Raw genomic sequence first — 24,247 nt, 5'->3', positions numbered from 1 at the left:
GTGATGCATCACAGCTATGTGAAACATTGTCCGGTGAACAAAAATGCCACATGCAGTATTTAATGTAAATGTAAGCAATGAGCGCAGTACACATTTGCATTCGTAACTTGTCTAGAGTTAGCTGGCGGGGGCAGTGGGCAAGCTGCAAAAAAACCCTAAAAAACTCATTTACATTGCTCCCAGCTCAGGATGGAGCATCACTCAAGTGCATGGCACAAAACACACCAAATGCCAGCACCACCTCATCTAATCTTGTTAAATTAAAGCTGCATGGAAAAACTCCCATCTCCCTGATCAGAGTATTCAGATAATAAGCTCAATTTTTAAGCATCTCAGGAAAAATAAAAAGCCACTGAGCTCGATACAGGTACCGGCTATGTTTGGGGCACAACCTCCATCAGCTTACTTGAGCTGCAGTGGGAACAAGTGAAAAAAAGAGAAATCAGGCCAATATTTTCAGACTTGCACGTCTTACCGCTAGGGAACTGTTCAAAGGCCACTTTGACTTTCAGTGGGAGGTAGGCACCTAACTGCTCGTTTTGTATTGGCCCCTCCCTCCCCGGGGCCCAAGCATAATTTTTTGGGCCCAGTACAAACTTGTAACACTGGCCTCCTCCAACACACAGACCCATGGGGAAGGTGCGGGGGAGGCAGCCTGGGCCAGGCCCCCTTCCCCAAGGCCCCGGTAAACTATACCCTTTGCCCCCCCCCCCCCACATGGGGGCCCTGGCTCCCCCACCCCACAAGTCTATATTTAGGGTCCTAAGTAAGGGGCCTTGTTTTCAGAGATGCTGAGTCCATGCAGGGCCTCAGCACCTCTGAAAATCAGTATTTAGGTGCCTAACGTTAGGCAGACATGTTTGACAATAGTAGGCATCAGGTACATTTATAGCATGCGTATATTACATAGCTATATCAATTGCTATTTAGCTATAGTGCTAGGTCTACACCTCTGTGGGTACTCTAATATGTTTTGTGTGTGCTTTAGCCATGGCCAGCCATCCGTACACCAGATCTAAATGTTCCCAGACTTTTGTTGTTGTTGCCAGGCTCAAGGGTTGACATTTGAACTCTGGTCCAGATCTATGTTTTTAAAATGGACAAAAACCAACCCTCTCTCCTCCCCTCCCCCCCCACGCTAGGAACACTACAAACTTAAAGGGGTCGCTGCACTCCAGATTCAGTCGGTTGCTTGCATTTATCACTAACATAATGGATATTAGGCTCTTCTGAAGTGTTCATTGCCATCGATGTGTAGCTAGCTGTCGGACAACGCTTAGGAAGGGTGTTATAACCCTACTTAACTCCACAAGTACACTGGTTTAATTAAGGGAACTTTTGAAAGGTCCCTTCAGTGATCTGCTGCGGCTGCCAAGATTTTCCAATTAAATTCTGATAATCATGGTTTAGATGCTCCTACAGCTAGTGACTGCAAGGCACACATGTTATATTGTCTGCTGTTGATCCTTCAAGTGGAAGGGCTAGTCTGCTGGAATAATGGCTGTGATTGGGGCAAAGGCAAATGTACTTTTTGCTGGATTTATTTTCCCATTTTTGAGAAGAGAAGCACCAGAAATACTACCAGTGGCAGGAACACAATTGTCCTGCAATTCATTCTCAGGCAGTTTGGTTAATTGGAAAATAATCTCTGACAGCCACAGAAATGGAAGATCAGTCATCAGCAAGCAATTGCCAAAACTTTAACCCCACAACCTTTTGAGGCCGATGGTTTCTCAGTGCACAGCAGCTCAGCAACAGAGGAAACTGGCAGTCATTTGCCTGGAAAAAAACTTACTTCATAATCTACCCCACTGACTGTGGAAATAACTGAGACCACAGTAGTCATCACACACCCTTCTGTAAACAGAGCCCAGGCAACTGTAGCTACCTGTTGCCAACCTGCTTTATTAACTTTTTAAAAAACTAGACACAACCAAAGGCTCTGTGCCCAACCCATGATGAACTTAATTTAAAGGCTTAGGAAAAACAATAGAAAAGTAATGATAAGTCGTGGCTATGCCTAAGAAGCCATAGAAATAATCCACTCTAATGGCCTGTCCCTGAAAATCAATTACTAGCAGGTATGGTGTTTGTTAATGTGAGGAGTCCCACTAAAGTAGATAATAAGAAACTGTAGGCATGCACCTTAATACCCTTAGTGCTACTAATAATGGTGAGACTAGGGAACCACATGTAAATAAGTGGAGTTCACAGCAATGCTGAATATGATTCACTATGCCCTTTGTTAAGAAACAGTTCTTAATCCTTATCGTGGGTGTCTTCTTTGAGGCCAAGGCAAAGTTCATTTGGAGGGGAGTACTATAATGATTTGCAATTTCTTTAGGGTCTGATTCTCATATCCTTACTTCTAGTGAACAGTACTGTACGCCAGTGATCAATGGGACTTATGGAGTAAAATGCTAGTGAACATGAGTAAGGTTATCAGACTCTGAGCTTTAAATATAAACATTTTGTCTTCACCATTTGTAAAATTCCCCACGTTGTAAAACAAAAGCAGAAGAGTCTTGGTTTATGAAAGAGTTAAGTCTCAAAGATTCTCAAGCTGCCATGGGAATAACTTAATATCTTGTCCATCATGTGGATGTGCAACCAAATGCATTTCCCTATTTTCTGAGGTATAATCATACTCTGAGTTCCATTACACATAATGGAGTGGGATCATCCATAAAGTTATTCATGAGATATTTTGTTAGTGGTGTTCACCTTCTCCTTGAAGAAAAATACATTATATCAACATGTTCATGAAGAACAAACAGCTCTGGCATTCAGCTATGATTATGTTATTAACTTTTTTCAGCTAATAATTTTCACTCATCAAAAAGAAGCAATTTTTCACTCACCTCTGTGACCAAGAACTGAAGAGTGCTGCATGCAATATCAATGTGTATGCTTTAGGTTCACCTTGACAATTACTTTATTCCTTTCCAAATAGAAACATTATCCTCCCCGCCCTCCTTTAACAGTTATAAAGAATTTCCATTTCCCCTTCAGTTATTATTTAATTTTGAAGGCAAAGACTCCTATGCTTTGGGGGAGTAACGCTGGAGGAGATGGGGAATAAAGCTGATGAAGTGTATTTTGACTCCAAGATCTGAAATATTTTATGCCTACTCAGAATAGAATAAGCTATTCTTCATCTTTGCCATAATCAGAATTTTCCTTGATCTTAGAATTACTCAAAACTCTACCCAGTGAGTCCAGCAGAGGTTAATACTGTGCCACTAGAACTGGAATATGAAAAAATATTTGTTAGTTGTCATTTATAATAGCTTGAGACTATACACAACTATAAGATACAGCAAATTTAAGAAGGCCAATTTTTTCTCATCACTGAGTATTTATTATATATAACAAATACATGAAAAAGAAAAAACTATATTGTGTGATATAAATAGTTTATTTACATTACAGAAAAACATCAAGACAATGTATACTATTTCAAATATATCCATACATAATCCAAGATAGCTGTAGTACATGTTTTCATTGGTGTAGATTACCACAAATGCAAGGCAACATGTGTAGATCTTGTTTTAATCTTTTGTCTATAATACTGTATTTTGTAGTCCAAGCTCTCTGCAGTTAGTTTTGCCATTGTGGAAACATGCACTCTTTAAATTAACCTGGTCGATGCTCTTGTTGTGTTGTCTGAACTGTAGTGCCCTGTGTTTTGCTTCTGTCTGTGGATTCTGTTGCTCCTGGGACATTTTCTGAAAGAAAAGAGAGAATCATAGAAGATTAGGGTTGGAAGGGACCTCAAGAGGTCATCTAGTCTAACCCCCTGGTCAAAGCAGGACCAACTCCCAACTAAATCATCCCAGCCAGGGCTTTGTCAAGTAGGCCTTAAAAACCTCTAAGGATGGAGATTCTACCACCTCCCTAGGTAACTCATTCCAGTGCTTCACCACCCTCCTAGTGAAAAAGCTGTGGCGATGTGGCAGAGAGCGCAATTGGGCCATGTAAAGGATATTCTGGTTCCCTGAGTTCCTTTGAAAAAAACTCGAGCCTCTGTACAAAAAACTACATTAAGAGGAAACTAAAGGCTGCACGATTAAGACAGATACTGCCAAAGTTAAGGTTGCATGTACAGCTTTAATGCTGCCTTCTTGCAATTATTTTTAATTATTTTCAGGAAGCAGGAGGAGGAGCAAGAGTAGGAAAGATCCTATACTCATATACTACACCCCATAATTCCCTGAAACATTTAGAAAGTGAACTTGGACAGATCAGAGGAGTAATATTCTCTGGCCTGATTTTTAGAGGGCCTTAGCACCCACAGCTGTTATTGGTTTCTGTGGAAAATATGGTGCTTATATCATTAGTGAGCAACTAACTTAGCTATGGATGTCTGCCCAACACAGCATTCCTTGGCTGCATATAACTGTAGAGCTTATTCAAGAAAGAAACTCCATTGTGCATGCTCAGAATCTAATTTTCATTTGAACAACAGCAAAAGCCAAACCATTTTACCCCATAATAAGGCTGTACATTCAGCGAGGGCTATTTTCATGCCACATTTCAATTTTTAACAACAAGCTGTTTTGGCTGAAAGGCTCTTGAAAGGAATTTTTCACTAATCGGAAGATTATAAAATATTCCCAGTGTCTCTCTCTCGCTCTCACACAGCAGCCTTCAGGCAGATATCAAGCATGGGAACTTTCAGTCCCAAGAGTGAAGATTTCCAATCGTTATAAGCAACAGAATAGGCAGGTATAATGGAAACTGTCAGGCAAGTTTAACTATAGCAGGGGCTGACCAATGCCTTGTTAAAATATCCTCTTAAAACATACATTCCCTGTTTATTTTGGGTATTAATAGAAAAATAATGAGTTGCAAAAGACAACTGGAAATAAAAATTCTTAAACAGGGTGAGGGCAGAGAGAGAGAAACAAAGTTTCCCTCCAGAACCCTGGGTTCATTCTTTTTCTGCATGCTGAATGCAACTAGCATTTCTCCAACAGTACTCGCAATTTCTTCTACATTATAAGCCACTCTTTTTTTAGTCCAACTGAACTCTATTTCCTTGCTTGCCTGCTTTATGCAGGCTTGGGCCAGATTATGATCTCTATTATAACTAAAGTGTCAAATGATTGAAAAAAATTAATCGCGATTAATCGTGAGATTAAAAAAATAGTTGCGATTAATCTCAGTTTTAATTGCGCTTTTAAACAATACTAGAATACCAATTTAAATTTATTATAAATATTTATGGATGTTTTCCTACATTTTCAAATATACTGATTTATAATGTTTGCCTTTCATCTCTGTAGCAAACACAGCTACAGAATGTTAGTACCAGCTGAAAATCAAGACGCATGTGTTGCTATGTATGAAATAATTTTTTTTTTCTTTTTATTGAACAGAAACAATGTCTGACTGTGGCACTGCCAATGAAAGGCTATATCTCTGTGGACAAAACAGCACTGGCAGAGCAATTTTTAAATAGTTTCCAAACGTATCAAATATGATGATATAAATGTTTGATATGGTGTGAGTCAGATTCTCCGCCGATGCCAATCGGTGAGCTCCATGGAGGCCAATGGCTTTAGGCCAGCTGAAGCGGTGGCCCTGACTTCTCTCACTGTTAAATGGGACTGCTCTCACTGTAAAGACTGCATGATCATGCTCATAATTTTGACCAGCTCTTTTCACAGAAGGAAGGCAGGCTGCTATCAGCAGAACTGGAAATATAAGTCCATATTCCCGGGGTGCTAAGACGGACAGGGCAAATCTCTCATTATGAAACCGTCCAGACTTTGCCTGGACTGTGATTTCATTATACACTCAGCCTTTGCTGCATGTTCCTGAACAGCTTGGCAAACCTTTTGTATGAACTAGGGCACCACCGTTAGCTAACCTAGGACTGAGTCATAGAACTATATGTCATCTGTTCACTGACAGCCTCATAGCCCAGAGTGTCCACGAGTAGTTTCTCATGCACGTTGAACAAGAGAGATGGTAAAATAGGACCTTGCAGTGTTCCACAGGCATGATTTCTGGAAGCTCTCAAGCAAGAAAGAAAAGAAACACTAAATCATGGTGCAGCTCGAAGCTGCAGATGAAGCAATAAAATGTCATGGTCAGGGGTATCAAAGATGCTTGACCAGTCAGAAAAAATGAATATGGACGTTTTACTTTTGACCACTCCACTCTACAAAATTGGAGATTGTTACCCAAAAAACAACAAACCAAACACCCCTCTCCCCCCAAAAAAAGCCTAGCATAACCTCCTTACCCAAGTCTAAAGTCAAAATGGGAGTTGAGCTGAAAGAATGCCATTAGCTGAGAGATCAAGTGTGTGAAAGCACAGATTGGCTGGATGACAGCACCCTAGATGACTGTGCAGGTGGCACAGATTTCAGAATTCCTTTAAACAAGAAAAGCAAAGGTATTCGGGTCCTGTTTTCAAATCTGGGTGCCTCACCCATTTCAAGCACCTAAGCACCAACACCTGAAGAGGTATTTAGGTGGCTAACTATAGATTTATGTACCTTCAGGCCTCCACATTTGAAACTTGGGTCCTTATCCCATAACTAACAAGTAACAATGCAGAGTTGGAATATTTCCAGGGGCAATTCAGAGATGTAGGTTTGGTCTGTGCAGCCACCAAATGTATGGCACAGCACCTGTATTGCTAGAAGTTAACCTGGACCTGCTGTGACTGAAGCAAGAAAAGGGAGGAATCAGAGGTCCTGAGAAGTTCTAACAGCGAAAAAATAGCCTGCGGGTGCATTTGGGACTGGGAGCAAAGGGACCGATTCAGTGAGGGCTGGCAGCCAGATGATGAGATGACTGGCAGTGGTGAGACACTAGCACTGGACAAAAGAGCGTTACCCAGTGGATCCAAACCCATCTTTCATCAGAAAGGTCAGATTCAGGCAGTGAAATGGAAGCGATGGCCCAGCTGGAAGCAGTGGGCTCCAGAATGGTTGCTCTGCAATGGACTGACATATTGACTGTGTAGCCATGGGGTCCAAAGTCAATGGGACTGAGTTTAAACACAGGCTTACTATTACTAAACAAATCTCTCGACTGAAAACATACACACATCATGTTTTTATAATGCAAAGGGAAACCTCTACTTCAGATGACTACCAGCTAATAGGAACAAAGTTATTTTAAGAAAGGTACCAGTACCAAGGCATTTGAGGTACTACTACTACTACTATGATTGCTAAAATTAGCAAAACGTGGTACAATATGGGATCTAAGTGTATGCTACATGTGGTCATCTTAGATGAAATGTCCTTGGGTGTCTTCTGAAGAGTCTGTGCCTTATGTAAGGTTCTATAGACTCAGTGTTGAGCTGAATTTGAGCCACTTGGTCCTTGACTCCTTCAGCTACCTGAAGTAAACAGAGCTTTGTGATGCTCTCAAGTGAGATCCATGTTTATTTATGAACATATCAGTTAAAACAATGTAAACTAGGAACTAGAACACTGGCTTCCTGTCTTCTAGCCAGCTGAGGCTCGCAGGATGGCTTGAGAATGTCATAGTGTAATCCTAGGTGGCAAAGCACACAATCCATTCATTTTTAATCAAGTTATTTACTTGCACAAATAAACTGTCATAATTAAGTATTACAAAGCACTAAAGAAAAATGCTGAGAGACATGACAATACTGAGCATAACTTTATATTTCCAAGTCCTGCCTTCATCTACACTGTTCTGTCTCTGTCCTGTCTTGTCTCTCAAGTTGAAAGGTCTTTGGTACAGAGACCAGGTCTCACTCTGGGCTCAGTCCTGAACAATGCTGAGCACTATTGTGATTCCTAACTTCAGTGGGAACTGAAGGCTCTGAGCACCTCTCAGAAATGCTCAGCTTTGGAAAGCACCACAGGCATTTGCAGTGCTATATGCATGATTTTAATAATAGTAACAAATACATGATTAGTAATAATAATATTGGTTAATGGCATACAAGTGCAAGTTTTAGACATGGAAGTCCAAATGCTCTGCTTGCACAAACAGATGAAACTTAAATCAAAGTCACCAGCAGAGAATTTGGCCATAAGGCAGTTTAATTGGTTCAAGTTTGACTTCTCCCACATACGGAGTTTTAGTCATCTTTTTATTGTCTTTACTGTTTTGAAAAGTTCATGGATTGGGATGTCCTGGAGTTCAACCCAATACACTCACGGTCTCTAAACCATACTTGTGCAAATCATGTGTCTGATTTTGAAATGTAGCCCAAATTGTTATGTGAGGTTGGGAGGCTGTATTGCAATAATCACATGCATTATGGAAAAAGGTAAAAAATAAAATAAAAAAAAATTAAGCAGATTAGAACCTATGGGGAAGAGCTAACACATTTTAAATTATGAGTGGGATATGTTATCTACATTGCAGTACCATAGATCTTAATGTAAATCTTTTAGGTAGGAAGGATTCATATCTTTTCCTCTGCTCACAAGCTTTACCTTGCTAGATTGCCTGAAGCGGAAAAAAATAGTCACTAAAAGAAAATGATGTGGTGCATTTTCCTATTTATCAGTTATTTTTCCATCTCCTTTTTTATGTACACTGTATTTTTGGTCTGAATTATCTCCATGTTCCCTGAAACCCACTTTAATATAATCCATTGCCTTTTCTGGCATTTGCTGTTAAGGGTAGTAGACTTGATGGACTCAGCTTGTCCAGAAAGCAGCTCAGAGCTTCAGCAGATGCTTTTGCTTTACGTGTTTAGGCCAGGGAAGGATTTATTGATAATTTTTTGTCTTTTCCAGGAGCAAATGCTACACTTGTCCTCTAACCAGACAGTGCAACATTGATACTGAGCTATATTAGAACTTTTATTTTCTATAGAGGTATGATACCTGTGTTTTATTTTCTTGTCTTTTGTTTAGAAATAAATTCCTTTTCAGTCTGTTTTATCGGTGGAGCTGTAGGAGGGCTGAATGAGTTTCACCTTGTGATTTTGACAAAAGCCTGGAGAAACTCAGCAGCCAGAGTTCACTCTGAACTCTTCTAGAGGCAATGAAATTGGGTCAGTGAGGAACTACAGTAGCACTTGTGGGCATGAGAAGAAGAATTACACTTCACACTTTAATTCTGAACTACATTGGGCCACAGTTTCCATACTAATAACCGCTTCCTCTTTCTTTACAAAAATGCAGCATAACATCCAGATATTTATCTAGCCCCCCATCCCGCAAAACACTAAAGCACAGGCGAAACTTTAAGCACATGTGCTGTCCCCTTGATTAAAATGAGTTCAGTTGGCCTGTACATGCTTCAGTGCTTTGCTGGATTGGAGCTACAGTGATGGGTTATTTAGAAATACATACACAGATAGTATTAGCTTTATTTAGTAACTACTGATCCAGTTGCCTCATTTATATACCCTTTATTTATATGAACAATATTTGTCCAAGCATCTGAATACAGAATATGAAACTTCATTTGCTGTATGTGCTGGTGTGGCCTAAGTCTGATTAAATTGGAACTGAAAATACAAGTCATGATAAATAAATCAGGACTGGGATGAAACAATTCTTTCCCTTACTTCTTGAATTAAGTGGGATTTGTTATCCAAGTGCAAATGTACTAGTCTGTGTAATCGGAGAGTCAAGTGGGTATAAACAAAGCCCCTTTTCTTCTATTGCGAAAACAGATAGATACTGACCTTGTAATGCAGAGGACTACAACACAGATGATAGCAATCTGGATGGTTCCAATCACAGCTGCTATTAAGACATACTGAAACCGTACTGGCCCTGGAACCACATATAAAACGCTGTAGTCCTTTTTTTCACAGTGTTGCCCAGTATAGCCTGCATCACACCTGCAACAAAAGAGGTTTATCCTGTTACTCTGAAACTGCTCTGCCCCTTGTAGCAGAGGGCCAGCCTGAGAGGGAGGCTTTGTGTATAAACGTACTGCTTGGCAGACACCGTGGTATTTATTTATTTTTTAAAAAGTGGATGCAGAGGATGTTTTCCATTACGCGAGGACCGCTTTTATCTCACAAACACTGAGAATCTAGGAAAATGAGATACATAGATACTCGGATGTCCAAAATGTGGTGAGGACTATTTGGATTAGGCCAGCACCTAGAGACCCCACCCTACATCGGGACCCTATTGTGCTAACCACTATAAACACACACACAGCAAGGGACGGTCCCCCTGCCCCAAAGAGCTTCCAGTCTACAAGACAGACAGAGGGTAGGAGAAATAAATGACAGTGCTGAAAAGGGGGGGGGGGGGGGGGGGGGGGGGGGGGACCGTGCAGGAACTCTTGCTCTATCCTTGGATTCACAGGTAAGCCATGCAGTGGTTCAATTAACAGTGTTTCATCAACATGTTTTTTCGGGAAACTATTTGTTTTTGAGGACACTGGGTTGCCTATAGGATAGTTTCTTTTACTCTCTGGCTATTGCTTTCTCCATACTTTCTAAACAAGGCAAGATCCTACACACCCCACAGAGCCTGAATATTTGAGCCATGCACCAGGACCATTCCTTAGGAGCCAGGGAGGGGGGGAAAACAGGCATCCCTGTACCACCAAGTCTGGTTGCTTTACAGCTGCTATTACAGCCCTAGCCCCAAGACTGAGCCGTCTTCTTAGCTCCTCAACCCTTTCTTCACAGTGGGAATAGCCAATAGATTCATAGTTTATGGACAGAGGGGACTATTAAGGTATCTCGTCTGACCTCCTGTATACCACAGGCCATTACATTTCACCCAGTTACCCCTGGACAGAGCCCAATCATTTGTGTTTGGCTAAAGCACATCTTCCCGAAAGGCATCCAGTCTGGAGGTGAAGACTTTGAGAGATGGAGAATCTGCCACTTCCCTTGGTAGTTCATTCCATTGATAATCACCCTCTCTCTGTTAAAAATGTGTGTCTTCCGTCCAAGCTGGATTTGTCTGGTTTCAGTTCTGAGTATTGGCCTTTGTGCTACCTGAATCCTGGCACTGCTCTGCACCGGGGCGGTCCCCAGGCACAGAGCTTCCTAAAGGCAGCTGTCACCTGTACCAGTTTCTGATGCTGCCAAGACGTTGTGCAGCCTGGGATCATGGGGGTTCAGGGGAACCCCAACCATGCTCTCTTTCTTACAGCATCACCCCCCTTATGGCAACAAGAGGTGGGAGGAGCAACTGTGGTGGCTCTTGTCCTAGGACATCCCTATGCAGGAGAGATCCTTGGGGGCCAGGCCTGCTGGGCCTAGGTCTTCTTTGTGCCATAGCAATGCAAAGCGGTCACAGTGTGGCAAAGGATTCAGGCCAACATGTTATAATTTGCTAATGTGCAAGAAAGTCTTAGGGATACACTTGTTACAGGGGCTATAGGGCCAAATCCTGACAGATGTTGAGTGTCTCCTGAGAGGGCCTAAGTGCCCTCAACTCCTATTGATCTCAGTGAGAGTAGATGGTACTGAGACCTTCCCGGAGATCCTCAAAGCTCACACTTGTGTAATTCCCATTGATGCTAGAACTCCCTGTGCTTTGGGACGAGAATGCCAAAAGTAACCCATGTTTGGTACTTTTTCCTTTCTGGGGCACATGCCAGCTAGCTCTGGACTCTTATGCAGATTATCCACTGAAGGAGAAGTGATGTACAATAAGAAGGATCCCATGTCTAATGTGATTAGGTGTCCCCGCAAATGAACACGTAATTTGCCCAATTGCCACTAAAATCCCTGTTTATTCTGCACACCTCCACACAAACAAACAGTCTGCTTCTCCTCTCCTCGCTATTTTCCTGTCCCGCTACCTTCTTCCCTGTCTGACTTCCCATAAAGGGCAGTTTAGTTGTTCCCTGGCCGCTCCTGTGCTGCTTCCCTTAAAAGGACAGGGAGGAGATGGCAGTGGGAGAAGGGAGGCATCACAAGGGAAACCTTCTGGGTCAATGGCAGTAGCAACTATAAGAGACTTGGAGCGTTTGCCTGGACCTTCTCTTAGAGATGGTGGTGGTGCTCACTGAGCTTCATACGCCAGGCTAGGGCAAGGGGAGGCAGGCAACTGCTTCTAAGCGCTCCCCGAACCTCATCCAAACCTTAGAAGCAGCTGCAGGAGAGGATACTCTTTGGCTGGATGGAAAAATGGAGAAGCAGGGGCAGCCAAGAGCAAAATGAAGCACTGGATATGGGAGTGGTTTGCAGGAGGAGGTGCCCTCCATGCAGAACTTCCACGGAGCTGATCTCCACTCTACGCTATCCCAGTCTTGCATGCATGAACACCAGCTCAAAACAACAGTTGCAGCAAATGTGCACTTCATCCCCTTGCCCGCACCAGATTCACTTGGAGGAAGTATGAACTGCTGAAGTGAAATCCTAGTCACCTCAATGAAACATTCAGTGCTGAAGCGAAGCCTGGGAGATGCTTCAACCATCACTCCTCTTCTCTGCCCAACCTCTTTCTGAAGTTGTCTTTCTTCCAGTTCTTTAATTTTTAAGGTTTTTTTTCCCATTGTGGAAATATCAGGGAAGACTAGATTTCGGGGCCACAAGCCAAGGAAAAGCACCCGTTGGGTAACGCTTGCACTTGTGGTGCATCTTAAAAAAATTCTTAAGGTTATTTCATATTTTTATAATCAATTAACATGGCAGCATAATTCAGTGCACTTCTGCTGCATCATTTAGGTCTAATGTGCTTCACCGTATACGGGATTTTGGCTAATAACTATTTTCCATAGTGCAGCTAGATTACACATATTAGTAACTCTGCCTCTTCAGTTACCTGCAAGATGGTTCCAACATATTCGTAGAGTGCTCGCATTTCCCATGCATGCAGAAGCCATTGTAGTGTTCTGGACAAGGAATGTAGATCCCCCTTGCACTTTCTTCCAATTTATTTGCATTCTCTGTGAACAAAAGTGAAAAGAACATCAACCTGGAAGCACGTTATAAGGAGAGGTGAGACGAAACATGGCATTAAGGGCTCAAAGTACAATATAGGATAAATTCAAAAGAGCAAGATGTTAAAGACTCTCATGTCGTTGTAAAAGAAAGAGAAGTACTCAAATGATTTTGCAACCCAAAAAAATCTATGCTTCCACAGGAATCACCTAACGTGGATGCAGCGCTTTATAAGCTATTTTGTGATTCTTTTGCATATCTAATTCCTATTAGGTTTTTGCGCTGTGTTGCCAGAATACCTAATCTTACTATTTTTAAAAAATATTGATCACAAAATATCCCATGAGAAATGTCTAATAATATCTGTTATCCTTTAAATACCCTCTTCTCAGAATCATGCAGGGTTAGGCTGAGTCTGGACATCGATATATAATATACTATTGTATGTTCAGTGGGATACACTTAGATAAAGGATGGTTTTTGCAGCTAAAGCACAGGTCTAGGACTCAAAAATTCTGGGTTTCTATTGCCGATTCTATCACAGACTTTCTGTGTGATACTGGGCATGTTGCTTAATAACTCTGTGCTTCAGATTCCACATATGTAAAAATTCTGTAGTGGGGCTTGGGAAGATAAATTCTTTAATACTCATAAAGTGCTTTGATATCCTTGATTGAAAAACCTACCATTATTATATAGTCTCTTGCAGTGTGCACATATATAATTCCACAAGCATTAGACGGGCACTGAACATGTGAATCTAAGAAAATGTTTACCCCAATGTAGTCAGTAAATTGAAAGCTCCAAATATTAATTTATGATTAAATGGGTCTATGTTTAACATTTACATAATGTGTTTAGATGCCTAAGCACCATCTGCAATATACTTACTCACCTTTGATAGAATATCAAGTTGTTAATTACACTTTATAAATACATTCAAAGCTGTCTATCTGGGTTAGGGATTTCGGAGCATACTTCACCGACTTCTTTCCACATAGACATATCTGTACTTTTATTTTTTAATGTGTAGAATGTCAGCTTGTCTGGCCCTAGCATGGGTGTGAAGAGGGAGAGCATTCTTCCTCAGTGCCCCCCTATTCAAGGCCCAGACGCAAAGGCAGTGTCTACACACAGAAGAGCCCAAGGTCTCTTCTGTTCTAGCAACAAGGGCTATGTCTACACTGCCCATCCTCCTCCCGCCCCAAATTTCCCAGCAGCATCTCAGAGCCTGGCTCAACTGACCTGGACTTGCGCTACAGTGTAACCATCTCTCCCCCATTCAGAGCCCAAGCTCCACCCTGAGCCTGACTATCTACACTGCTATTTTTAGCCCTGTGGTGTGAGCCCCAGGAGCCTGAGGCCCAGGCCCTAAGACTTGCTGCTGCAGGTCTCTTATTGCAGTGTAGATGTATGCCAAAAGGCTAGGAGGGAAAGGGAGAAATCAGACTAAGGTGCATGGAAAAGCCAGTCCAATACCCACCTGCCCAGGTTTACACAGCAGGCTGGGTGCACTGGGGGGTCAGCAAACTGAAGCGTCTAAAATGATGGATGGCACAGCTTTTAGAGAGCTGGCTGGGAATTTTTTGATGAAATATTTTTCGTCAGAAAATGCCGATTCGTGAAAAATGAAACACTTTTCAGGAAGATCATTTTCAATAATTTCCCATTTTGGGAAAAAACTCTTAATTGTTTAAATGTCCAATTTAGTACTTACAGAGTGTCTCATTTTGACATTTTTTAAACAAAAAAGTTCCATTTGTTCAGTCTGAAATAATTTTTTACTTCCAAATTTGTTAATTTACAGTAAAAACAAATTAAGAGGTCAAAATTGAAATGAACTATTTTGAAATTATCAGAACAAAATGTTTTGTGTGATCCAATCCACATTTTTTTCTCAAGCTTTTTGTTCACAAAAAATCTTCAAGATTTTAACTTTTTGTCCTGATTTGCGATTGGAAACAATGTCAAAATCTCAAAAAAATTCACTGGATAGGAAAATCATTTCCTGCCTACCTGTAAGTGTGTGTACTCTGTGAGGAGATTATGCTCTTAATTGCACATCCTGGTCCTAACAAAACAGGGGGTAAGGCTGATTTTATTTTGTTTTGATATTTTACATTGTTATACATTCTCATTTATGATAATAATATTATAGTATGCCAGAAATATTTTTAAAACAACAACAACACTAATACTATCCAGAAAAAACAAGTGAATAATGGAAAGAAATATCAATAGATATCTAATAATGGGACATTGACAGAAATAAATTTACGCAATAACGAAGGATTTGCATTTTCCTTGGATTTAATAAAACAATGATAATTTATGTTCAGCTCTGTAGCTCAGCCTTGCTAGCATTAGGTATGCTTAAGTATTATCTTGCCTTTGGGAAAAACATGTATAGCAGATCCAAGATTCAATTTTTCATACTGCATTTTTTCCCCCATCACTACTGTCCAAAGAGAATTCTGTATGGTCACAACTTGCACTAATCAAGGTGGGTATTCTTCCTTATCTTAAAAAGAGATAAAAGCAAACCACAATCCCAGAAAACCTCGATGAGTGGCCAAACTATAGATATTTCTAGAACAGTGATTTTTTTCAACCTGTAGTCTCTGGACTCCTGGCCCTATGAACCCAGAGACTATGTCTAAGGGGTCTGCAAAAGATTGTCGTTATCACAGAACAGTGGTTTGCAACCTGTGGTCCGCTGACTAAGTCTAAGATTTCTGAAGGCGCCTGCATCTCCATTTGAAATTCTTTGGGGTCTGCAAATGGAAAAAGGTCAAAAACCATTGTTCTAGAACATGCCAACTCTGCTTTCATATTTAGGATTTTGCAAGGACAAAATGAGAATATAGGGCTAAATTCTCCCTTTCACCAGGAAAAGCCATCAGGAGGAGGGGATGAAAAAACAGTGCAACAAAAAGTGCCCTAGGCTGAGCTTGCAGAAAGAACCATACTTTCTCTTGCTTGAGCAAGCAATTTGCGGCAGTGGAGGAATGGCTAGAGACATGGCCTGCCAACCCCATGAAGCCTGGGGGTTTTACACCAACCTTGCAGGAGTTGGGATAACAGTGCCGTACCTGCCATGCCAGCAGCTTTCAAAGGCTCTTCTCTGCCCAGCCGTGCATTTACTCATTGCTGTGTACCATACTCCAGCCAGTGGCGAAGAGAACCATAGAGAGGTAACTCATACTGAAATAAGCAGCATTAGGCTACCTGTCTGTGTAGGTTATGGGCAGTTTCCGTGTGAGGATACAGTGGGGAGTGGCTGCTACATATTGTCCCATTTTTTGCTATCCACTGTTCCCCACAACATACATCCATATTTTAACAAAAGTCTTTCTATCTAGGTCCGTGGTTCCCAACCTTTTTGGCTTGAGGGCCACAGATATCATGTATACAACCCTGAAGGGCCACCAGTCTCTGCTATCAGGCACCCCCTCACCAGCTGCAGCCAAATGGAAGGAGTTCAGCAAGAAGGCTGCCTCCTCGGTGATCTCCCGTCCCCTTGGCTGCAGCAGGGAAACCGCACACGTCCTGTAGCCCTGTGCGCTCTACCTGGGTCCATAGGCTATGGCTCCCATCTGCAGCCAACGGAATGGAAGATCAGCGCTCCCCTCCCTCTGGCTCCAGCAGGGCCCTCAACACCTAGGGACCTAGGTGGAGCATTTTGCCATGTTCCCTGCTACAGCCAGAAAGAGGGGAGTGTTGATTGCCCGTCCCCTTGACTGCAGCAAGGAGCCTGCACTGCTCTTTTAGCCCCACGAAACACACTCCACCTGGGGCTTTAGGCAGTGGCTCCCTTCTGCAGCCAGCAGGGGATGAGCTGCAGGCCACTTTGAAAGCCCCTGCGGGTCACTTTTGGCCACAGGTTGGAACCACTGATCTAGGTCCCTAACTGAGCTCTTCCGGCGTACCATCGCAATGTAGCTGTTTTATCTGTGGAAAGGTTACTGGTGGTGATAGTTAGTGTGGGATTCAAGGTATCATGGTGCATAGTTCCTTTGCATGGGCCAGACTGCTCCATCTTGGGGGAAAACACAGCCACAGTGGGCCTCATGGGAGAAAAACTCCACAAGATTCCCTCCTGAGCCTGGTGACGTGAAGGAATGCTCCTGTTAGTAGAAAGAGGTGTCAGCTGTTGTAGTGCTAGACATGGTTGGGTCCTGTCTAAACTTGAGGTTGCAACATTTTCAGCACAGGTCAGCTGCATCCATTGCTAACATCCATTGTTTATACTTGGAGATTCAGTCACTGCTAACAAGGCTATTGAATTTCTTTCCAATTGCCCACTGCAGGAGTGAGGTTTGCATCCCTGCAAAAAAAGCAGAGAGCAGGGCTTTTTTTTTTTTTTTTTCTCTCTCCAAGCCTTGTGGATATTGGGAAATTTGCAGATGTCCTAGAATTGTCTGTTGGTGACCCTGTGCCTCAAGCTATCTCACTGCTCCAGGATCTCTGCGCCTCTCTGATTTGTTGGTAGCACTACCATGTCAGGATATCCTGTGGACCAGGAGAGGAGGTGGACTTCAAAGAGCTGAGAGGAATTTAGCCAGCATTACCTTTGGGGCAGATTTAACAGTGCTGGCTGGGGTGAAAGTGGATAAAGGCATATCTCTGAACCACCTTCCATGTAGGAGAAGGAATGATTTTTTCCCTCCTTCTGTGGTCATGTTGGTGGAAAACAGAACATTTCTCCACTCTGTCAAGAAGTGCATCTAGCCCCTAGCACACTGCAAAATATAACCTGGGACCAATAAGTTGTAAATCCATAAAGTGTAAGACTGTGATGGAGAGTGTTTCACTGGATCTGAAATGGAACATCCCAGGATTTATTAATGCTCTATATAATGCTTTATCTTTTAATCCAGATAGGAGGAAACCATGAAATTTAGAAATGAATCATCCACAGTCCCTCTTGTTGATTAGAGTCTTCTCTAAAGCAGTTAGATATTGAGCTCCTAAGATTTCCTTTCTTTATCTTATCAAGCATAAAGCTACACAGTGGTAGAAAACCTCATTTCTAGTATGATCTTCTGTTTAAGTTATTCAAAAGACAGAAGAGCATCACAGTCAGGATGAAAGCAGAGTTCATACAATTTAACAAATTCTCTAACAATTGTGCAATATAGGAGCATTTTGTTTCTCACCCAGAATATTTCTCCTACATGGAAACCTTAGACCTTCTCCATGTATTGTAAATTTTTTTTTCACTGCACAAATAAGAAGATTCATTTTTACAGACTCAAGGAGATCCAAATCCAAAAATAAAGTATTCACTAAAAGCTGTTTCATTCTGAATCCATGAGCTACAAAAATCAATGCAATTAAAAAGAAGCCTCAAAACATTGCAATATGCTTTTATTTGTTTTAATATTTCTAGTCTGCCTAGGTTCTAATACTCATTACCATAGTATGATTCTATCAGAGCACCTTCCAGAGGTGCATTAAGCAATGAGACTAACATTTATCATGTGTGGTTCATTCACTGTTCATCATTCAATAATAATTACCGAAACAAGACCCATAAAACAAAACCATTTTCTTTAACATTTAGACCATTGATGAGATAAAAAAGACTTTATGATGCCCGGGGGGTTATAACTGAGCAAAACAGGTCTTCAGGCATCATAGGAGAAGAAATAATGGGGTTTTCCCCTAGCATAATTTGTGATTATTCAAAAAGCAGATACTGCAGGCATATATTATATCTAAACTAATCAGATTATAATATCACTAAATTGAGGAGCTCATCTTCAGCACCAATCTCACATCTACAGAGAGCAAAGCTTAAATTTAAAGTCATATTTCTTTTTCTGGCATAGAGCAATACTACAGATGAATTCAAAGTTAATCAAATTGCAATAACATTAAGTTTGATAGCTTATCTTCAAATACCAAACCTTTTATGTATCGTTATTAGACAACTATGTGGTAAGGAAAGCTTTATTTTAATCAGAATAATGGAATCCATACTTTTTCTGATATCTGCTAAGACCAAGTTTAGATGGAAATCAAATAGAAAGCCCAAAGATGAAAATTCAGGTTGTAGAATCAATAGTTTCTTTCTCTGAGCATGTGTGATTCTTGACACATCTGGGAGTATATCTCAATTTTTTATTTTGAAAAGAAGTATCACATTCTCTCCCGCCCCAGATGTATCTTAGTAGTAGAGCTGGTTGAAAAATTTTCTTCAAAACAGTTTTCCATCGGAATGTCATTTCAACAAAACCACCATTTTAATTATGATGTATTGATTTTGATGAAATTTCCCATGAAACAAAATTTTTGGCTTCCAACATTTTTTTGGCTTAAAAAAATTCATTTTGGAAAAATTCAAAATTTTGTTTCAAAATGAAATTTTCATTTCAATATTTATTTTGTTAGGTTTTTTCACTTGCACAATTCTGGTATTATTTTGACTATTTTCATGACATGTCAGTACTAGCAGTGCATAATATAATGTGTCAGATACCATGTCAAATCATGCCATATTATGCACCACTATTGACAGGTCATAAAATGACATATTATCATAATGGCATAATATAATAGTTAACGTATTCTATTCCATTGTTTTACTTCTAAAATCAGTAAGGACAGCTGCTCCTTAGTACAGACTGAAATATCTTATCTTCTTTTCTTGTTGAAACAGTCTCCTGTTTGTGTTGGAATGAAACAGATTGACAGCTGACACTTTCAACATGAAAAGAATATAGCACTCAGTGTACTAATAAGAGGATCAGCTGTTTTCAATATCCTTGTGTTAACTTGGAATTATTTTTCTATGATTCAGAAAAGAGCTGCTTTGTCTAATTTGTCATGGAGTGCTTAACTTATTTTCTTACTGAAAATGTCAAAGAGTCAATCTGTTTCATTACAACACAAACAGGAGACACTTTGATTTAGAAAATAAAGTAAAATGTTTCAATATGTAATAAGTAGCAACTACTCAATGATTTTGAAAATAAAATAATATAAAAATAAAACAGTAGAATATTTTGATGTATGTCATATCTTGATGTCATAATACACACTACTATTACTATTGACTTATAATGTAAAATAATAAAAAATGCAAAAATATTCCATAAAACAAAATAAATTTTGAAACAATTTACATTTGAAATGAAATTTTAATTTTACTCCCAAAACACTATATTGAGAATGGATTTTTTAAAATGTGTATTTCATGGGGTATTTTATATATATTTGTTGTTATCCTCTCCTCCCTGCCTCTCCCATTTGGAATGAAAACAAATATTAAAATGACAAACTTTTCCTGCAAAATGAAAGTTCTGACTTTTGGCCAGCTCTACTTATACCCTTTCAAGATGAACAGGTGATAAGAAAGTCACAATCATTGTATGGATAATAGATTTTGCAGAAAACATTTGTAGAAGGCCCTTATTGGAGACAGAATAATTTAGACTTCTGAAGGGACAGTCCGTGTGTTTTGCAATCAGTACTAATATGTACAGCTTTTGCATCAAAATCATACAGTTTCTTCCCCACAACACTATTAGGAAAATCCAGAACATATTTCATAAATCTTTCATAAAATGTTATAGACAATCAAATTTCCTAGGCAAAAATACTTTAATTAGTCCAATGACAAATGTCTTGGTGCTCTGTCCACAGATATTAATTTTTCATGGATTTTATTAATACTGTTTTCAACAAATTTTATTTTTCTCTACTGATCAGACATTTTACAGACAATACATCTAATTTACTCTCTAAAGAATCAAATAATCTTCTAAACTTTATATGCCCAGGAAAATATTTTCAAGTATAGCTTCGGAAGTAGTTGTGGAGACCAAAGACAAGTACCAAGTGTTTTATTTCGCCAATTCAATAGGCTCATGGAGACTGTGCGTTAAGAAAGAACCCTCCTACCCACTCTCATGACTTCAGTCCCATGTGAAGTCACAGAATTTCCTGTTACTATGAACTTCTCTAAGGATGCCTCACACCTATTTTTCTATTTGCATTTATTATGTACACAATGTGAAAAAAAGTGGCACATCGCCTCAAAAAAAATATTATAGCCTAAAGACTGAAAACATTCCCACATTTTTCACCCACATGTTGCATTTCCAGTTAGCTAAATCTGCCCAATCATTTCTCTTAGAATTTTTCAGAGGATGTAGCAGACAACTTGTCTGGTAAAACCACAATCTAATCACCAGAGGGGGCCAAAAACCTCTGGGAGGAAGGACTATCCAATGTTAGAACACTAACCTAAGACTAAGGAACCATGGGTTAAGTTCCCAGCACCAGCACAAACTCCTTGTGTAACTTTGCCAGATCCTCAAAGATATTTAGGTGCCCAACTCCTATTTAAATCAATGGGAGTTAGGTGCCTAAATACCTGAGGCTCTAGATTTTAGTCTCTCTGTGCCTCAATTCCCCAACTGTGAAATGGAGATAATAGCACTACTTTGCCAAACAGGGATGTAGTGAGGATAAATACATGAAAGATTGTGAGGTGATCAGGGCAATCAGGGGCCACTTAAGATAGAAATATAGACCAAAAATTGATGTTTCAGAGGAGAGTAAACTCTTTAATCCCATATGGCAACTGTCAGTGCAATGCTGTGATGAGGAAAAAATTCCTTCCTGACTTCTGAAGCACCCCAGGACACAATAACTCTTCACTCGCGAATTATCAGTGGTCACACAATTACAAATAAATTGAAAGAAAACAAAATCTCATTTTAATATTGTTTCAGAGAAACTTCTGCCTGGAATTATTTGAGACCTTTGAAAAAGAGCTCTTAGTATTTGGAATGTAGGTAACAGATTGATGGTTGTAGTGGAGAGCTTCCAAAGCAACAGAAATGGAAGACTCTGCCATTTTCCTCTATCATCTCAGACATTAATGGGAATATATGAACATACATAAGATATTGATATTTTCAGGAATAATTGTATCATAATTCAATCCACTAAGTTGCCACTGAACAAGGAAACCATACTGTGCCACCCCAGTGCCACACCCATTAATAATCGTGTACTTGATTTATTACAATTTACTTCACACTGAGGACTAACTGCATATGCCATTTTCATTATGCTAGAATTCATGGGGCTAGATTGTCTCTGAGCTTTGTACAGGGTGTGGGGAAAGCAAGGAGCTCTTCATTGCAACAGGGGAAGAGGTGGGGCTGCTCCCCCCCATGGATGGATATCAAGTCAAAGTGGCTGGGAAGACATGAGACGATGCTTTCCTTCTGCCCCAGTCTATGTGGAAGAGCTGGTGTACAAGGGGTAGCAGGCTATATGATTCCAACTGCATAATCCTTCTCTGAACCCCTCCTGGGATAGTGAGTCAAAGGAATGACAAACAATTGAAACTGAACTTTTTTTTGGTTATGTTTAAGATCGTAATGCCTCTTTGTCCCCCTCTTCTTGGTTCCTTCTTTCTTGGGAAAAAATTGCTTGTTAATAATTTTAGCTTCTCCAAGGTGGAAAAAAAGAGGCAACTGCTTCCACATATTAGACTTCTTCTAAGCCTCCCAATGACAAAAAGCCTTGTAATAACTCTTGATCTCAGAAATGGTCTTAGAATGAAATGTGAGTGACTGAACTCCACAAACAAAAGATCAAGTTAAAAAAAAAGGAAGAAAAATGCCATTAACTAGGCCTGTCTCTATCTTCTGTCCATTAACAGAATAAAATAAGGACATGATCAGAAGAAATCATTGTAACCCATAAAACTAGTTATAAGCATTCAACTAGTCACAAAAAGGTTTATATAGGACCATTAAAGTGGAAATTAATCTATGCTGTAATAATAGATGGCTGATCTTAGTGACCTTGTTTCCACTGAAGGAATTTCTTGGAAAATGTTAAATAAATGACATCCATTTACAGATATTGGGTCTGTATTCCTTAATATGTATGTTTAAGACAGTGTTTCTCAATTATATTTCGCCGTGGCACCCTTGCGCGGCCATGCGATACCCTCTGCCAACAAGTCCAGGAAATCTTCCCCTTTTCGGCGGCGCGGTGTAGGCTGGTTTCGGCAGCGCGCTCTGTAAGCCCACTCCCCTTGATAGTCAGTGAGAGTTAGGCACCAAAATGCCATCTGTGCCTTTGAAAACCTCCCCGCAACAGCATGTTACAACATGGGGGTAAACCCACCCTAAAATAACTCCATGGCTTCCGTTCATTCACACTAGGCATGCATTTTGGCCTATCAAGTCCTTCCATATGCAGCTCACTGAAAACAGTGTAACCAACACCATTCTGATATTACTAATTTTACCAAGAGGGAAAAAAATGGATCCATCTGAATTAAACTGCATTCACATCTTTTCTCAGGCACAAAAGACACTTGCTCGACTCAGTCACTTATTCATTTTAAATGTTGTCATGCAAATGAGTTTCTCGGGCTGAGGATAACATCCACTTTCTGCTTTAAAAATAACTCAGTACTTTTTATGTTTATGATGATGGTTTCTAATACACTGGAAAAAATAGTAAGATCTTTGCCTCTTGCAGCAGTATATTATAATTATTCAGTCTGCTGCCATAATTAATAGTAGAAAGATATGAATAAAGGCACACTAATAATCCCCAGAGGTTCACACAAGCAAAAACAATCAAAGCATATCAGCATATTTGAAAAAAATATTCTAAAAAGATTTCTGAGTTTTTAAAATGTACATACATTTATAAACAGCACTGGTGAAACAGCTGAATAGGTTGAGGCTTGCTTGACAAAATTCCAGTTAACATGTCAATCCATTTCTATAAGCAACAATGATGCTGGTCCAGCCAAAAAACTATTATTGTTATCCCTCCTGGCTGTCCTATCCTCCATTTGTTTGTCCATTGTATTCTGTTTATACTTTGCTTGTAAGCAAATTTGGGGCAGGGATTCTTTTCTTATACAGTAGAACCTCAGAGTTATGAACACCAGTTACGAACTGACCCGTCAACCACACACCTCATTTGGAACCGGAAGTATGCAATCAGGCAGCAGCAGAGATAAAAAACACCCCCACAGCATCACTGCTCCCATGCACAGACTGGAGTGGTGCCTTATGTCCCTTTATTCCCCTAGTCAGGTGCCTGAGGCAGCTCATGACTGAACCTTTAATGTATGGGACAATATTATTATTTTTATTTCAATTCAATATTTTCAAAATGTTGGTGGCAGTTTAGAAATCTGAAGCATGCCAGAGGGTTAGCCTGTATGCCAAAGTCCTCTACTGGAAATGGAGACGTGAGAAGTCTTATATTTAGCCATAGAACAAGTACAGCATGGATAATAGGCGAATAAATGTCTCCACCCTAGAATGAAGTGTTCCCCTCTCTGTTGAAAGGGTAATTAAGCTTCCATGCCCATTCCCTTCTTGGCCTGTTGGTTAAAGCTGCTGGTAACGATGGTGACTTTTGAAATGT

General features: G+C 40.3%; 1 protein-coding gene across 1 annotated transcript in view; it reads right to left on the bottom strand.

Annotated features, from left to right (window-relative positions):
• Nucleotides 1-3,375: 3,375 nt before the first annotated feature.
• The window catches only part of TMEFF2 (transmembrane protein with EGF like and two follistatin like domains 2), a 173,816-nt gene continuing 152,944 nt past the window's right edge, over nucleotides 3,376-24,247 (bottom strand). Inside the window, exons 8-10 of the mRNA XM_067548991.1 lie at nucleotides 12,705-12,828; nucleotides 9,647-9,805; nucleotides 3,376-3,731 (exon numbers count right to left, since the gene is read on the bottom strand). Of these exons, the coding sequence (XP_067405092.1) occupies nucleotides 3,635-3,731; nucleotides 9,647-9,805; nucleotides 12,705-12,828 (380 nt within the window). The 3' untranslated portion in view covers nucleotides 3,376-3,634. The remainder of the gene's footprint in view (nucleotides 3,732-9,646; nucleotides 9,806-12,704; nucleotides 12,829-24,247) is intronic.

This window comes from Emydura macquarii, unplaced genomic scaffold (assembly GCF_026122565.2).
Source record: "Emydura macquarii macquarii isolate MOO-44397 ecotype Brisbane River unplaced genomic scaffold, CSIRO-AGI_Emac_v2 contig_1253, whole genome shotgun sequence".
Taxonomy (NCBI): Eukaryota; Metazoa; Chordata; order Testudines; family Chelidae; genus Emydura; species Emydura macquarii.
This window is presented reverse-complemented; position numbering and strand designations above follow the sequence as displayed.